This window comes from Ambystoma mexicanum, chromosome 10 (genome assembly GCF_040938575.1).
Source record: "Ambystoma mexicanum isolate Mex_15411 chromosome 10, UKY_AmexF1_1, whole genome shotgun sequence".
Lineage (NCBI taxonomy): Eukaryota > Metazoa > Chordata > Amphibia > Caudata > Ambystomatidae > Ambystoma > Ambystoma mexicanum.
This window is the reverse complement of record NC_090932.1, coordinates 843,947,437-843,965,379: the sequence shown is the minus strand read 5'-3', so window position 1 is coordinate 843,965,379 and position 17,943 is coordinate 843,947,437. Positions and strand designations below refer to the sequence as shown.

Below are 17,943 nucleotides of genomic sequence, written 5' to 3'. Positions count from 1 at the left end.
CAGTAAGACTTACATTGATTTTTTGGATGTGAAGGTGTATTGGAAAATTGACAAATTGGCTACAACAGTCTATACTAAGGAAACAGATAGGAATAGTTTACTTTTAGCCACTAGTTTCCATCCCAGGAAAACCATTAATAGTATACCCTTGAGTCAATTCTTACGCTATAGGTGTATTATCTCTGATGAAGAAGACTTTGAGTCGATGGAGTTAAAAAACAAATTCATTAAAAGAGGGTACAGCGAGCCAGTCCTTTCTGAACATTACTCGACGGTGAGAGATATTCCAAGAATAGTGGCCCTTAAGCCCAAAATAAAATCAAAAGAAGACGAGTTAGTGTATGTCACTACTTACTCCCAACAAAGTGGTAAAATAAAAAACATCATCAAGAATAACTGGAATGTGCTGTCATTAGATCCAACACTTGAAAAATGATTCCCCACTCCTCCACTTTTTGCTTACAAAAAAAGTAAATTGTTGAAAGACCACTTAATTAAATCTGATTTCTCACAAAAAACTAAAGTGGAAAAAACATACAGGGGTACATTAACATGTAACAATTGTAATTGTTGCAACAATGTATTGAAAGGAAGCTCTATCTGCCATCCTCATAATGGTAAAAAAATCTCATTGCTGCACACATCTACTACTCTACAAAAAATGTAATATACGGAATAAAATGCCCCTGTGGCATATACTATGTTGGACTCACCAGTAGGAAAGCCAAAGTGAGATGGGGAGAGCATAAGTCAAATATAAGGAATTGTTCTACCAAATCACCTGTAGCACAACATTTTATGGCAGAAAGACACACCATTGCACAGATGAAATTTGTGATTTTGGAATCAGTTAAACTCCCAAGAAAGGGGGGTAATCTGATGAAACTATTACAACAGAGAGAGATCTTTTGGATTGAGAAACTTGATACTGTGTATCCCCGTGGAATGAATATTGATTGGGATCTGAACTGTTTTTTGTGAGATTTTAAGTGGGAATTGATGTGACAATGCAATCTTGTTGAAATTAGGGGTAAAGGGATTGAGACTCTCTTTTTGTAATGCTAATATATATGTAAATTACATTATTGTGCCTTTTGTAATAATGTACCTACATCTAGGAAGTGGTATACACTGTAGATTTTAAATGCTACTACGTGTTTGGAGATGAGGTTTTTTGAAACCAGTTACCCGTGTTTCAACATGCTGTGTTGGGATGTATTTGTCTGTTGAATTGATTTTAAATTACCATATCAACATATAAGTTGCACTTTGAATGGCTTACAAAACTGTAACATTCTCCCTTAATTTTAGTATCATTACGAGCACTAATAGACCAGGCAAGAAATTAGATTCACATGGTTAATAGCGTCTTTGCCCATTCGAATATGGCGCCCGTGCTCGAGTTGCCATAGAAATAATTGAAGGACATTTAAGGTAGAAGCATTCCCATGTAACCCGCGTTTCTCCAATTGAGACGGCGGAGGTAAACAGACATTGGAAGTATGCAGAGAGAAGGATACAGAGTGGACACATAAGACTAAGGTACTTATAGGTTACGAGTTATAAATCACACATTTAGCGTTACGGCTACATATATAGTGCCTTCAAATCTGATACTGTGTTTTGGTATTTTCAGCAGAGATTTTTTCTTCAATACACAAACACGAGTGAATCGAGTTATCGTGCCGTGACTTGCATCAGGCTAGAACGTACGCTGTACGCTGTCTTTGACACAGGTAGGCTGTCTCTCCTTAATCACCTACCACTTACACATTGAAATATGTTAGCAACCCCTGAAATTAAACATATAATATATGTTACAGGTATGTTATTAGAATTCAATCCGGCACATTGAGAATCTACCAAGTCTCCCCTACCGACCTAAACAGATTGATTTTGGTCACATATTTTTTTAGGTAAGATTCAGACTGTTTCCTTTGGTACATTTGTATTGTTTGATTGAACCACGTGTGGCGACAGGGGGACCCAGCGCTAATTTTTGGCGCTTGCTCCCCCTGAGCCACGCTTTACTTCCCTTCTGAATAACACGGATATACATATGTTTTTCAGTGACTTTACAGTCTACCAGAATGTAAATACTTGGACTTTACTCCAGGTCCACCAACAAGGTTAGTGCCACGTTATACCGTTAAGTAATTCAGTATTGATATTCATGTACTTCAAAATTACAACTCCCACTGAATTATTTTTATAATTACTTGCAGGAGGGATTTAAAGAACCTTCACCCAATATATATAGCCTGAAGAAGGGCGTTTATCGCCCGAAACGCGTAGTTAAGAAGAGAGGACACTTGTTACACAAACATCACACAACTTAAGTCAACTCGTGTATTGGGACCTGATTTCTTGAATTTTGTTATGTAATTGTTATTGTGTTTATGAAGATATTGTTGAATTGCAATTCACATTTGTCATGTGAAGGACCGATTTGTTTCTTTCACTGTTGACAGAATTTGTTGGAATAATAGAACTTGTGTATGCTGAAAAATACTCATATATGTTCTTTATATAAATTTTGGTATTGAAAGGGTATTCTATACAATTGTGAATTATTTGAATTACTTTGGTTAAAATATACTCATTTATGTTTCCTTACATTTAACTAAATCATTGTGACAGTGGTTGCTTATTGCTGTGCCTCAGTTCATTCACGGTGCTTTTGCAGTGAATCTTCCCAGTTTCAGTATTTCTCAGTAAAGGTAGCACTTTACTCTCTGGGAGCACCTACAGTCGTTTTAAAAAATTGACCAATCATATTGAAATTAGAACTCAAATCATAATTTCGTTAACTCTACAGGTGTGCATCTCTACACTTCACCCATTTCCAAGCTGGCATCAGCCCTCATGGTAGTAGTGGAGAGCAGGAGTACTTCTCCCCCTACTGCTATCCCGGGCTTCGCACAGTCACTTGATGGGTATTCACTCGATTAGGGTTGGGCCCCAGCCAGCGCTCCCCCAGCTGCTTATTGATCTCCAGGAGCCTTCACCGCCTAGCAGCACTGATCCCACTCATGCCACAGAGTGCACCAATCACCCGCTGCTCTCGCATCCAATGCCTGTCATAGGGTCCCCTCACTCAGGGACGGTGTGCACGAACTTGGCCGGATTGTCAGACCTCAGCTTCACATGTAATCACTAGACAGGATGCAGTCCTTGTCCATTTCACTACTGTGTTATTCGGCTGTATCTTTGCAATCTGTGGGCCCCACAGCTTGACATTTTGAAAAAGCTTTCCTTGGGGGCTCCTAGACCGCTTGGGTAGCTGAAACCGAGGGGGGGGGGCTCAAGGCCCTTCTTTGCCCAGCAGGCACAGAGCTACATGGGAGAGCCTGTACCTCCCTGCACCCCCTGGTGGCTTATACCAGTGTCGTTGGATCGTTGGAACAAGTTCAGCAGCTGGTGTAGGTTTAAGAATGTGGATCCATTCAGTGTGATACACCTACAGTGTTATCTTTTATACTTCACTTAGCAAATATGGGGCTCCAGATTACAACAATAAAATGTTATCTGCCAGCGCTTTCGATTTTCAAGCACTCATCAGAGGAAACCTCATACTTTAAAATCCCTTTAATCATTCCGTTTCTTAAAGGACTCACTAATGTTTTTCCTCCTACTCCTATTCATGTCTATGTTTGTGATTTAAATTGTGTATTAAAATTCTTTAGATGCATTCCTTTTGAACTCATGCATTCATGTCCATTTAGACTATTCACACTAAAAACAGTTTTGCTAGTCGCAAACACATCTGCCAGCAGAGTGAGTGAATTCCAAGGACTGTCTTGTAAACCTCCATATACGTTCTTCCATAAGGATAAGGTTATTCTTAAAGTAAGACCTTTGTTTCTGCCAAAAATAGTCTCTTACTTCCATTTGTCCTAGATGATAGTTTTACCAATGTTCAATCCCCCTCCTCATCCTGGGAAGGACAACGAGAGGTTACATAGACTGTACCCTAGGAGGGATCTCAGTTTTTATATCGCGTGAATGTAAAAAAATTTGCCAGGGCGATCAATTATTTATCAGATATACAAGTCATAAATTAGGGTTGGCAATAACAAAACAGACTCTATCCAAATGGATCATTGTGGCTATCCAAGAATGCTATAGATTGGCTGGTTAGAGGGTCTAAGAGCTCACACAACCAGGGGCCTGGCTACTTCTTCCGGTCTTCAGAGAGGAGTATCTATTAAAGACATTTTTGCGGCAGCCACTTGGTCTACCCTACACATCTTTGTAAAACATTACTCTCTGGGCACTTCTTTTACTCAACTTTTGGGAAAGCTGTCTTGCACTCCGTCCATGATAACTGCTTAAGACAGATCTAAATTCTTTTCCCACCTCCAAGACTATTACTACTTTGGGAGGCTATCAAAGATGAGGAATACGTGGGAGGACACAATCCATTCGAAGAACAAGTTACTTATCCCTGGTAACGTTCTTTCGATTAGATTTTCCTCCCATGTATTCCTCATTGCCCCTCCCAACCTACCCCACTGAAACATTTACGTGTTTTACACTCTATGCTCTCTGAGTCTTCTGAAGTCTAAGGAGGCACTAGTAATTCCTCTGAACATGGAAAAACAAGAACTGAAGCCAACAGACGCTGTGAATGCTACATATGCTGCGGATGATGTCGCCCATCGGATGGAGGCCTTCAAGGGACATTGAGTCATCGACGCTACTGCATAGTGCCCTTTGTCAAGGAACATTTTTTCAGAAGCAGCTGAATCTGCAAGATAATTATCAAAGATGAGGAACATCCAATCGAAAGAACGGTATCGGGGATAAGTAACTTGTTCTTCTGATTAATCCTATGTTACTTCCACAGTGCACTCGGGGTTAGCAAGTTGGGAAAGGAGAGGCTTTAAAATAGCAATGGCACTCCTGTTCAGCATGCAGAATTACTGAGTAAACTACTAGAAAAGTTACTGCTCCCAGTAAAGTTTGCATTATTAAAGTGCAAAGCCCATACAGGAGGGCAAGACTGTGGGCCTCATTACGACCCAGGCAGTAAGGTGTTAACGGCGCCGTAAAAGGTGGCAGCGCCGTTAACCCCTTACCGCCTAATTACGAGGTCCCTTTGCGGGTCCCGACTTTAACGGCTGGTTCTTACCAGCCGTTAAGGATTGGACCCGCAAAGGGACCTTGGAGGCATTTACGGTACTGCAATTTGCGGTACCGTAACTACCGCCTTCCCCATTTCCATTGAGCCCTATGGGGGAAAAAATGGGAATGGGGAAGGGTCAATGGTGAATGGGGAATTTCCGCCCCGCCAACCTTGGAATGGGGCGGTTATTCCGCCATTCACCATGGCGCAATCAGTAAAATACCGGCGGCAACCATGGCGCTGCAAGCTACAAGCGCCATGGTTACCGCCTGGGTCGTAATGACCCCGTATCGCACTAGGAAACGAAAGAGCCGACAGAGCAGCAAAAGAAGCAGCACATTTGCTGTTCCCTCGCGTAAAAGAAAACATACCTCTAATAGAAGTATTAAAAGTGAGCAAAGAAAAAGATGCATTGCCATAAAACATTAATGCGAACCCAATATTGCAGATAATAGAACTGCAGGAAGAAGCATCAGATGGGGAGAAAGAGATGTAGGAGAGGATGCTCTTTATCCCCAACTGATATGGTATGGCAGCATGACAGCACAGGAAAAGTGGTCAAGCCAAAGAAATTATAACAGGTGGTATTGGAACCGCTTCACTACCCCGCCCACGTATCGTAAGAACATGTGGCTGCGAAGATAAGTGAAGACTGGTTCATGTAAAATTTGCATGAGGGTGCTGTGGAGTTTGTAAATAACCGCATGATAGACAGAAATATTTGCCAGGACACACATGAGAGTTATGCAGGGAACATTGCCGCGACAGAAGTCCCCCTCCGGCACTTGCATATTGACTATGTTGATATGCAAGTGAGATATACCTCATATAGGTATCTGCTTGTAGTGGTGTGTCCATTCTCACGTTGGCTTGAGACTGGTCCCTGTGCCCATAATGGCTCCCGTTCTGTAGCTAAATTTCTGGTGAGGGAGGTGTTCCCAAGATGGGGGATTCAAGATGAAATTTGTTCTGACAATGGCCAACCCTTTGCTAATGATTTAATAAAGGAGGTAACAATACTCCTGTGGATAAAGCATAAACTATGCAATGTTTATCATCTACAAGACAGCAGTTTGGTAGAGAAGATGAATGGACTGCTCAAAATGCCCTTAGCAAAGCTTACGTAAACTCTTGGAAAAATTCTGGATGTATTGCTTGCTTTGTTTGCACTGCGCAATACGCCTGGAGGAGATAGCCACTTGACTCCTCATGAGATTACTACCAGGCAGAGAATGCATGTGCCTCTTGCACCGTTGCGTACAATCTCTGATGCTCATTCCTCTTCTCGCATATTGGGGTGGGGGTGCGGATTTGATTTGCATCCCAAACAACTCACACAATCCGGTCGCTACATCTCCTTGCAGAGTAGGTCAAAAACTGAAAACGGACAATCGGGCCAATTCCCACAAGCAGCATCTCTTTACCCAGAGGAGAAGATGTTTGTAAAAAATCACATCCGTAACTGTTAGGATTAACGCTTTACTGGCCCACATACCGTGATCTATTCGACACCCACAGCTGTGAAGTTAGAGGGGCGATGGGGATGAGTTCACATCACTGATTTATGCAAAGACCAGAGCTCTTGTCTCCCCAAGCACAACACAATAGGCAGTATTTGGGAAATGTCTTTGAACATTTTCTCTGCTTTCAGACTAGATTGAGAAAAAAAACAGCAAAAGAAAATGTCTTTAACAAAAGTGTGAAGAAGAAACAGAGGTTTTCTGTGTTTTGGAGTGTGATGATATTAACCTGTTTTAGTATAGGATTAATGCTTCTGTTTTATTTGATTTTAAGAGAAAGAAGTGAAACACCATTAAATGAAAAAGTGGACTCATGGAGGGTATTACAACAAGGCGAAAAGGACTTCTCCTTTTTTTCACACGTGCATCAGACATTATCCCAGATAGATCTCCTGCTGACCTCTCCGCGCAATTCTCACTTTCATGGACAAAGTGGCTATAGGGACAACAGCACTGTCAGACCATGCTCCGATCGATTCCATAACCCGGCTCCGCTGGAGTCTATACGACCCAATCCTGAATGACATGCCACTGCGGGATTCTACAGCCAAAGTGGTACGGAACTACTTTCAAGAGAACACGGCGGGGGACACGACCCTAGCCAATACTTGGGATGCCATGAAAGATGTAGTCAGGGGCGAACTGATCGCCCGTGGGGCAGCATACCGCAAGCACAAATGGCAGACCTGCATACAGCTAGAGGAGGAGGTCCGAAAGGCAGAGAGCAAACACAAAGGGGGTCGGTCACCGAAGGTTCAACGATCCCTGCAATTACCCCAGAAAAACCTGGAGGCCCACTATGCAGAGGAGACGGCCCATCTGCTGGCCAAATCCAACAAGGCTACTATGCTAAAAATAACAAAGCAAAACTTCTGGTGGACTAATTAGCCAAGGCTAAGAAAAGGAACACCATTGTATGCTTACGAGACCTGCAAGGCGAGGCCCATTACTCGTAACACATCAAGTTACAATTGGCAGCGGCTCACCTCTCGGAAAGGATGTCAGCAACCCCCCGTGATAGAGATGGGCAGGTAAACTACTTGCGGGGCGCTTCTCTTCCTCATCTTGAAAGAGCCCGACAGAGTGGGACTGGATGCCCCGATCACAGGTGAGGAGGTGGAGGCAGCCATCAAATCTCTGAAGCCCTGGGTCCCGATGTCTTCATGGCAAGGTTTTACAAGGTGTTTTCGCCCCCAACTGATGGCCACGCTGATGGCCGTCTTCAACTCTTTCGGCCAGTCTGGATCCATTACTCCATCCATGCAGGAATCTATAACCATCTTTCTCCTCAAACCTGGGAAAGACCCCAAAGATAATGCCTCATACAGACCCATTTCCTTATTAAACATTGATGGCAATATTTACTCAAAGATTTTAGCGAACCGCTTAACAGCCATTCTCCCCAAATTAATCGACGCTGACCAAACAGGGTTTGCAACTAATAGGTCAACCGGGGACAATATTCGTAGAGCCCTAAACCTAGTGCACATCGCAGTCCGCGATTCGCATAAATTGGCTTTGCTAGCTTTGGACGCCTCCAAGGGCTTTGATGAAGTAGAGTGTTCCTTCCTACAGTTGACCTTAGAAGTGTTTCATGTTAGCCCACATTTTCATGACTCGGTCTTGGATAACTACCAGTCCCCGAAAACCTCCCTACGACTGAATCACAATCTCTCTCCACCTATCCCCCTGACTTGTGGAACGAGACAGGGATGCCCCCTGTCCCCTCTCCTGTTGGCTCTGATTATGGAGCCGCTCGCCCAGCAGGTCCATATGGACCCCAACATAAAGGGTTTGCCAGTTGGTACCTCCCAACAAAAAATCTCTATGACGATGATGTACTGTTGTCCATAACAAATATCTGCTCCTCTTTAGAATCCTCCCTCCAGGAACTATGCAGATTTGGAGAAACAACTGTTTGCCCGGGACACGCGGAACTGGAGGCCCTCATGCCCCTATGTACCATCCAAAAGATGTGTACTCATCAAACTTCCCAACTCTCTTCAAAGAATTAGAAAAGGACTTGGAATGGTAGTCCGCACAGGAGATATCACCTATTGGGCGGATCACGGCCTGTAAAATGAACCTTCCTTCACAGTATCTTTATCTTTGTTCTTCCCTGCCCACTGCAATTCCATTACCAAATGCTCAGGTTTATATGGAGAGGGAAGAAGGCAAGAATCTCTCAAAAAGTAATGAAGGGCAATTCCCTTATGGGTGGTCTGGGGGTCCCTGACGTGCGTAAATACCAAGTGTCGTTCCAACTGGCACACTTCTTGGCCTGGGGTATAATGACAGGACCCCCGAAATGGGTGGAGTTGGAGCAATCCCGGCCCCCGCTTCCTCTCATCTCCGCTTCCTTCCGTATGTCCCGTCCCCTCTGCAGAGGGCTATGCCGGGATCCTGGCTTCCACCAATTTGCATATGAGACTGGGCATTTAAATCTAAGGGAATCGTACGAGGCATGGGCCCGAACTCCCCGATCTTCCACAATCCTGCCTTTTCCCCTGGATTACAACCTTCGAATTTTAGAAATTGGGTCAAAGGAGGACTAGGATCCCTGGGGCAACTCTTTGAGAACGGTCAACCTCGCACCTTCGAAAGTTGCAAATTTACCTTTCATTTGGCAGAGACTAACAGATTCTCTTACTCTCAACTTCGGCACTGGTGTACTCACCCCCTAGTCCGACAGGGAGCCACACGAAATCTTAGTCCCCTTGAACTCACTCTGCAGGGGCCACCAACGAGAGGTAGGATCTCCAGCCTCTACAAATTGCTACAAGAGGCTGTGCTTTCCCTTAGGCCCTCAAACATGTAACAATGGGAAGCAAAATCTAGGGCACCCGTTGGAAGACCAAACCTGGGTGGTCATATGGACTAGAGCCCACTCCTCCTCAATCTGCATTACAAACCGGGAATGTGCTCATAAGATGCTCCTTTGCTGGTACTATCCCCCTGTACGCATGCACCAGTTCCAAAAATCGTTCATGCCGCAGTGTTAGTGTCAGTGTGGACAGCTTAGCACGTACTCTCATATGTGGTGGTCCTGCCCCACCGTGCAAACCTTTTGGAACCACTGCATTTCCGCCATAGAAAGCATTTCCCAGGTAACACCCCAGGAACCCAGAGGTGATCATACTGGGCGCACCAACGCCAGGATCATACACAAGGACAGGGAACACTACCAGTCTCCTTAAACAACTTTTACTAGCAGGGAGGTTCACGATTGCCCGGACCTGGAGGACCGCAGTAGGCCCATCATTGACCTTATGGTGGATCAAACTAAGGGACATTTTAGTGGCAGAGAAAGTCACGGCGGCAAAAGCGGGCCTCCTGCATAGGTTTACAGACATTTGGGCCCCAATCATAGAGTATACTGGAACGTTCCGGCACAAACTCACAAACCCCAGTGCGCACAGTTGGCCCTACTGGATAACACTATCTGGAAACGAGTGACCCTGAACTGCTGGGCATGTGATCCAGGGGGGCACAGGGATGGGGGGGGGGGCCTGAAAGGAATGGGGGCCATTCGGCCATAACCGATTTCTGAGTTATGATAATTCGTAAGCCTTGTACCTATATGTTGTATTCACTTTTACAACTGTTTAAAATAAAGTTTTTAAAAAAAGACAATATCTCTGCAACTTGGTCTCATCTATACTTGCAGCGATATCTCCCTCCCACTGTCCCTTCGCAATGTTATGCAGTTCCTGGCCTATCTGAACTACCCCATATAGCCTTGACATCAGCCCCCTTCTTTCATCACCCAGAACTATAACTTCTTTGCAATCGCACAATGCCAGCTCCTGGGGGAAACTATGGCCATCTCTTCCGCACCGCTGTTCGCATCCGGAAATATTGTAACATCCTAAAAGGATTATCTCCCAATTCTAGCCTAAATTCTTCCTTAGTTACAAATCTACCCACTGAGTATAGATCTCCCAGCTTAATTTCCGTCCCTGGATCCCATGATACCTGAACATCGAAATCAAATGTTGTGGGGAGCCCCAGACAGTTCCACAAGTTTAGTTTATTTATTTATTTGTATTGCGCACATGGCCCAGAGGCATCTGGGCGCAAGGCAATTTTGTTGCTATAAGGGGCAGTTTGCTCTAATAACACTACTCGATTGAGCCAACCACTCATCCTTCTCAAGAAAATCGGTGCATCAAGGTTCAACTTCTGGGCCCCAGCAATGTGCAACACACTCTCCAAGTTTCTCGCTGACAGTGACTCAACTGCTCTCTTTAAAAAAAACATCTGACGACCTTTCTTTTTGATGAAGAACTTGGTTAAACTACTGACTGACAAAATATAGCTTGCTTTTCTCTACCCCGGATTCCCCCCCATTACTTTAAAAAAAAATGTTTTTCTTTGTGATTGGGTTAGTGGCGCTATACAAAAGAGCAGATAGATAGTTGCACCCATATAAATATTCGGTTCCATGCGTTCACCATTGTGCGCACTGGATCGAATGTGCACAAGTCTATTTAGCAGTCTTCTAGAATGACTGATTTAGGATCTGTCAGGCCACCCGTAGCACTCCAGTGCCCGGTGTGGTGGGCTGAGGTCTAGTCTGTACCAACCTCCTGCATAGTGTGCTTGTGCTACCAGGTAGTATAACTCGAAATCCGGAGCAGCCAGACTACCCCCGTCGTAGGGCTCAGTCAAAGCTTCCCAGCTAATACGGGTCACACCACCCTCCCACATGAATTTTACTGCCAATGACCAGAGCTTAACAAATAATTTACGCCCTGGCCATATTGGGATGGTATTGAAATAATACAATAGTTTGGGAACTACCACCATCTTCAGCAGAGAGATCCTGCCATATAATGACATTGGGAACTTAGACCATATGTTTAATTTAGCTGCCAGATTATTGAGATACATTTCTTGATTTCCCTCATATGTCAGTTTCTGTGTTTGGGAGACTACTAACCCTAAATATTTAAAAACGGACTGAGCCCAATGGAATCCGCAAAGATCCTCTGGTTCGACTGTGTTTGGAATAACTCGGATTTTGCAGTACTAATCTTGTACCCTGAGTGATTTGTAAACCTGGCTACCTCCTCCATGTCAAGTTTAATATTTAATCCAGGGTTTTGTAAATATAGTAAGGTATCATCTGCATATAAGGAAATTATTTGTGGGGATCGCGCTATATGTATCCCTCTATGTCCATGGTGGTCTCTCATTCGTCGCGCAAATGGTTCTATTGTGAGTGTAAACAAGAGAGGGGAAAAGGGGCACCCCTTGCAAGTGCGGACGGAAGTGATTTAGTCCCATGAGTGCGAACTCTAGCTGTCGGGTTAGTATTTAGTAGTTTCACATAACCAGTATATCAATTCCCCAGCCCAAAGCGTTTAAGCACACCAAACGGAAAGTTACAAGAAACGGAGTCAAAAGCTTTTTCAGAATCCAATGATGCAGCGACTGCAGATGCATGAAGGTCTATCTAGTAAATAATCCCAAAGAGGAGTTGTAGAGTTAAGGGTGTGGATCTACCAGGTATAAAGACCGATTGATCGGGATGAACAAGACTGGCATATGCGGAAGAAGCCTATTCGCCAATACTTTAGCCAACACTTTTGCGTCTGAATTAATGAAAGACAATGGGCGATAGGAGGCTACATCCCTGGGGGGGCCTGCCTGGTTTCAATAATACGGTTATGACTGCCTCAAATAATGATGCCGGAAGAAGTCCGTCAGTGCAAGCCTCTTCCCAAACCATGAGCAACTGCAGCATCAGGATAGCCTTATAAGCCTTCTAAAGTTCTATTCCCAGTCTGTTTGGGCCTGATACTTTGCCCAAGGCCAGCGAGGAGATAGCCTCCCCTAGTTCTTCCAGCGTTACCGGTCTCTCGGGCCTCTTCACCAAGTTTGGGGAGCGCAATCCCTTATAAGTACCAGTCCACTTCCTCCTTAGTACAATTATCTGCATTTCCATACAGCCCCTTGTAATACTTCATTAACTCGTTATTTGCTTCTGTCTGTGTTTAAAAACCATCCCTCTGACCCCACTACCCCTGTAATTAGTTGTGTCCCGCTCTCGCCTCACACCACGCCCGCCAGGAACTGTCCGGGACGATCCTCTTCCCCATACCTCCGGCCCTGAACCGGTTTTGCCATAAATCACACCTACTGATCTGCTAATTCACGAAACCTCACCTTTTGAATTCTTAAGAACATTCGTTAAGTATATTTTAACAAGCAAAAAAGACAGTTGATGTTACCCATGAGTATTGACAGAAAATGTTTTGAAATGAAGAGTAGGAACAAAATAATGGGGGAGAATGAAGAGGAGGATTCTGATGGATGGGTTTTTACACTTCCTGCTGACATAGAAAATAATAAAGAGTTTTGGATTCAACGTCTGAAGGATGGGACATGGTGTGTATGGCATGGGGAATATTTGAATGGTTGGGAGGAGATTAGGGGATACATGACAAGATTGGAAACAAATTTGATACATAAAGATGAAGTTGCTAAAAAGGTACGGGAAGCCCAAAAGGATATAGTTATTCATAATTTAATAAAAGGGGGGAATAATGTATATTAATAATGTAATATCTTGCTCCAAGTTCAAAGCGGTAAAAAGGAACGCCCTTATCAGCTGTGAGTAGCACTGTAAAAGGGCTGGGGGCTCATTCTGATGCTTGTGAAATAAAATCCATAATAAAATTCATAAATACAGGAGCACATGTAAGTATAATCAAATTTAGTGCTAGGCTAAAATGCAGTAAATAGGCCTTGTAAGATACCTTTGTAGCCAACGTGGATTAACTTTCATCAATCTGCAACAAAGCTGTAAAGGCTGGTAACACATTGCTTGGGCCTGTGATCCCAGGCTGGCATGGTAAGAAGAAAAATAGTTGTTATTTTTCGAGGTCATAGATTAAACCCCAAAGGTCCCGCCTTGGAGTGCATAATCATTTAATAAGCCAAAATAATGTGTAAAACATGAGTTTTACATGGGATCAAGAGAACAACAGCGGTTTCAAATTGCCCGTTAGCACATTTTGCCTGGGAAGAAGGCCGAAGAGTTCCTAGTGTGCAGCATGTGTATAACAGTACATCCGTTGTTCAAGGGTCTGGCAGTGCCATGGAGGGGAGCTCTTCTCACGAGAATTTAGATGAGATGACCTGGCAGTTCAATAAAGTTCTGCTGGTCATCTCAAATCTTTCAATGAATTGTCATTACGATATGGGAAGTGGGGGTTGGATTGTGACGTCAAATATTCTTATTGTGGCCGGTGTGGGAAGGTTGGTGGACGCAATTACAGAATATAACGTATGCTTTTCTATAAGGGTCTGATGTGCAAGCACCAAGGAGCTCAGTGTGGGGAGATTTTCTCATGTTGCAAAGTTACTAATGTTACTCAGCTTGATTATTATAAAAGTCTTAGATTTAGGGGTGTTTCTTTGACAGCACCTTGTCATGCAGTTCTGTTCTGCGATCTGTTTGAATATAGCTGTCCCAGCTGCGTCTGAGCCCTGAATAAACCTGTTACTTCTTGCCTGCGTACACTCCTTTTTTGACTGCTTTTGTAATTCGTATTGGTGAGTTCCGAGGTGACCCCTGACACAAACCAATTGATGCCATTGTGATGGCCAATATATAAAATGGAGCAACACTTATGTTAGCTCTAATAGGCTGAAACAGTGTGACAAAGTTTTTCACAAAATAATATATACACATTTTTAGCAAATTAATAATGCAAATACTGATGCACATATTTGTACTGCCAAAGTATCGCTGTTTTACATGCATTTCTGTCATTCCCATGTATTGGATTTTTTAGTGTGTTTTTAGTACGTGATATAAATACATTTCATGTAAACATTTTTTGCTTGGTTCAAGTGTGTGAGTATAGGTCTGATTCAGGCATTTAATGGATTAGTATTACATAATATTGTTTAGTGGACCCAGACATTGTTTATATATTGAAGTCTATGGTTCCTCGAAAGTCGGGGGTGAAACAGCAGGTGTCTCAATTGTGTATTAGTTGTACACAACAAATCAATTTTAAAAAACAGATATTTGGCAAAATCAGCTGGAGGCATCAACAAGGAACTTATTAAGTTAGCTGAGGTGAACCTGGAATAAGTCTGTATGTATCGTGGCATACATTTATTTTCAATAATCTGAGCTGGAAAACACTTGTCAAATGTGCTACTGCCAAGGCAGAAATTAACACAAATCTAGTAAGGTGTGTACATAAGCAAGGACATGCAATACCTGCACAGATGGCGCTCGTCAACTAAGATGGCAGTATCCATGCCTGTGGGTCTGGCGCGTCTGGAGCTCGGACGACGCCATCAATAAAATCTGTACCAGCAAAAAAGGTATGTGGAGAAAAAACCTCATTCTACCAAATAGTTTCCCAATGGCAGCCATAGAAATGCAGATTTTCTCTTAAAGTCGCCACTTCCATGGTGAAAAATCTGGTAGATCAAACATGGTCTGAATCTTAGACTTGAAATTCCTTTAAACATCATGAAACTGCTAGAAATTGAGATGCACAAACTGTCTCTGGGCGACATCCTAGTGCAATCAAAGATTGCTGCATTACTGTGCACCATTAAGGCTTTTATTTTTTTAAAGATCAGCAAGCATTTCAGACTTACACAAAGATGTTATTGGATATCACACAATTGACTATGACAGCATGGAATGAGATGCATGCAGGAAGTACATACCCACAACCTCACCTACCACTCTGGTGAGGAGGTTGTTTACACTAGGGCACAGTGACATACCAATGCTGGAAAAACGTGTGAAACACTGGAAGGTTAATCAGGAAATTGTATGTATATGCAATGGCAACCTCAAAGAAAAATTGCAACACTTTATATTGCCCTGTATAGTTACATATATTTGAGTAGAAGATACATCTTGCCGATGCTGGTAGGCATCAAGCACACAAAGACTGCAATGATCTTTCTGTTGGGTGATTTCTTTCCCAGCAGTCGCCCTTCTGCCTTGTTATTTTAGTGGATACATATATATATTCTTAAATTGTATTCTTTGCAGAAAAGGTCTCTGCTAAAAGTGTGGAAATTAAAAATCAAATCATGGCTGTCAGTCACAAATGCTACCAGTCGCCTCAGTCCTGCAATATCTCCACTAGCTCCCCTGAAAAAGCTGCATATCTTTTAAACTTTTAGGCCTGGCCTAGATATGCCTCTATGGTGAGCTCCTCTCTACCTTGAAAGAAGGATTAAGATGCACCACTCAACTAAAGAGCTTAGCTGTGCTGATTAACTGCTTCTAAAAATCCTAACATTTACATATTCCAGCTGGACAACGGATTGTACTCAGTGTCACACCATACACTATCGAACAATTCGGCCATCCCCATTTTTCAAGAGTCTTCTTTGATCCAGTTCTGGAAACTCATAAGGGCCTGCCCGTTCAGCTAAGCTTGATCTGTTAGCCATTCCTTCTGTCCTTTCCGGTCTCAACCTTCCTATGATCTTTTTGCTGTCTTTTGATCCTCTTCAAGGTTATTAGCAGACATGCATTTTACAAACAATTAAGCATAAACATATCCGATAAATATAGGAGAATACAGTGAATAGCAAAATGTGAATCACAATAACATTGCATATAAAACAAAAATGTGTTTAAAAAAAAAAGCTATTGTAATTTTCTTAAATGTAATATGGCTCCTGCCAAAGTATTTTAGTAACATGCCTGTTGGTCTTTGAGTCAGTTAAAATGTGATGTCTTGCGCATTTATTTCTTGAGGTGGCTGCTAAATAGTTAAATACTGTCTTGAATTTCTTACATAAAATGCTTAATATCATAGGGTTTGAAATTTATTATACGTTTCTGAAAACATGTTTTTTTCTGCAACAGTGAAACAGTATTGTGCTTTGTCTGACAGTTTTTACTCTTCTTAACCTCTTGCCGTTTCTATTTTATTAGGAGACTAACTGCGAGTCATTACCCAGCTACTGAAAAGAGCTTTCTTGGAGGACCATGAGTACCAACGACTTTGTCACGTCTTTAAAAATTGGAAATGTTGGCAAATCAAAATCAAAGTAGGCTCACTTCTGTACATGAAATGTATGAAATGACAAAGTGTCTTGTTGAAATTGAGTTGTCATAATTGTTATGGGTCGATCTTTATAGGTGTTTGACACATTTGGGATGTATTTAAGTGTCCCTCCTTTTCCACCAGAAAGGTGGTTGCCTTCCATAAGTTCTATTTCATTAACATGAAAAATCAAACAATCATTCACCCTTTAAGAGATTCCCCAAAGCCAGTGGTCGAAAGTGGGCAGGAGCGGTTGGGAGCAGTGGACCTCTTCTTTAAGAAATAAAAAAGTTTTACTGTTCCTATACTTTTATCTTAAAAATAACCTGTTACTGAATGGGTTCGTTTTAAAATAAAAGTGTAGGAAGAAGTTGAAACTTGCACTTCCACAGCAGGTGTGTTTGGATTGCACATGTGAGGGGGCATGGCGATGGGGTGTGTGGGGGTGGGGGAACGCCAGCAGGGAACATAGTTCACTACTTCCATTCATACATTTCTACCACTGCCCAAAGCACCCCACTGGATTCCAAACTTGTGGTGTCCAACCCTCTTCTGATTAGTGCCATAAATGTGAGTATGAAGTTGAAAATAAAATGTGAATGGTCTGTAGGGAGGTGCGTGCCTCTGAGTATTCAATTCTTTGTTTTTAATGAAGGTCTTTGATGTAATGAATTACAATATAACCATGACATCTCCCCTGATTTTACAAGATATGCTGTACATATCTCTGAAAAATAGAAATTGATGTTATAATTCAGGGTGACCGTTTTCCTTTCTGAGAGCAGTTTTACTGCTTTCCTGTATGCATTGTTGCTATAGAGCTAATGATCTTGCTCCTTCCCAGCTTGTCTCTGTATTTTGTTCTAACGTTCCTTCATGTACACCATTTCCTGGTACACTCTTCGTCTTGCTCTTGCATTTACGTTTACTTCCTCTCCATATTCCTTTTACTTTGGTCCATGTGGCATTTTTCAGTTTCTTAGAATGGGTTGCAGTTTCAGTTCATTTACGTTTACTTCCTTCCAATGTTCCTTTTACTTTTTTCCATGTGGCATTTTCAAGTTTCTTAGAATGGGTTGCAGTTCTGTGCTATTTATTACAAATACGGTGGTAAACCAACTTTTTTTTTAATTGGTGTGTTACAGTTGCAACAACTTTTCACACATTTACAAAACCGCATAGAAACACGTACATATATCTATATAATTGTCTTAAAAACACACTATAGAAACTATAACATGTATTTAAA

At 42.5% G+C, this 17,943-nt stretch overlaps 1 protein-coding gene across 1 annotated transcript in view; it reads left to right on the top strand.

Annotated features, from left to right (window-relative positions):
- ZBBX (zinc finger B-box domain containing) overlaps nt 1–17,943 on the top strand; it is a 1,294,113-nt gene that overhangs the window by 20,789 nt on the left and 1,255,381 nt on the right. Inside the window, exon 2 of the mRNA XM_069618490.1 lies at nt 16,583–16,698. Coding sequence (XP_069474591.1) covers nt 16,637–16,698 — 62 coding nt within the window. The 5' untranslated portion in view covers nt 16,583–16,636. The remainder of the gene's footprint in view (nt 1–16,582; nt 16,699–17,943) is intronic.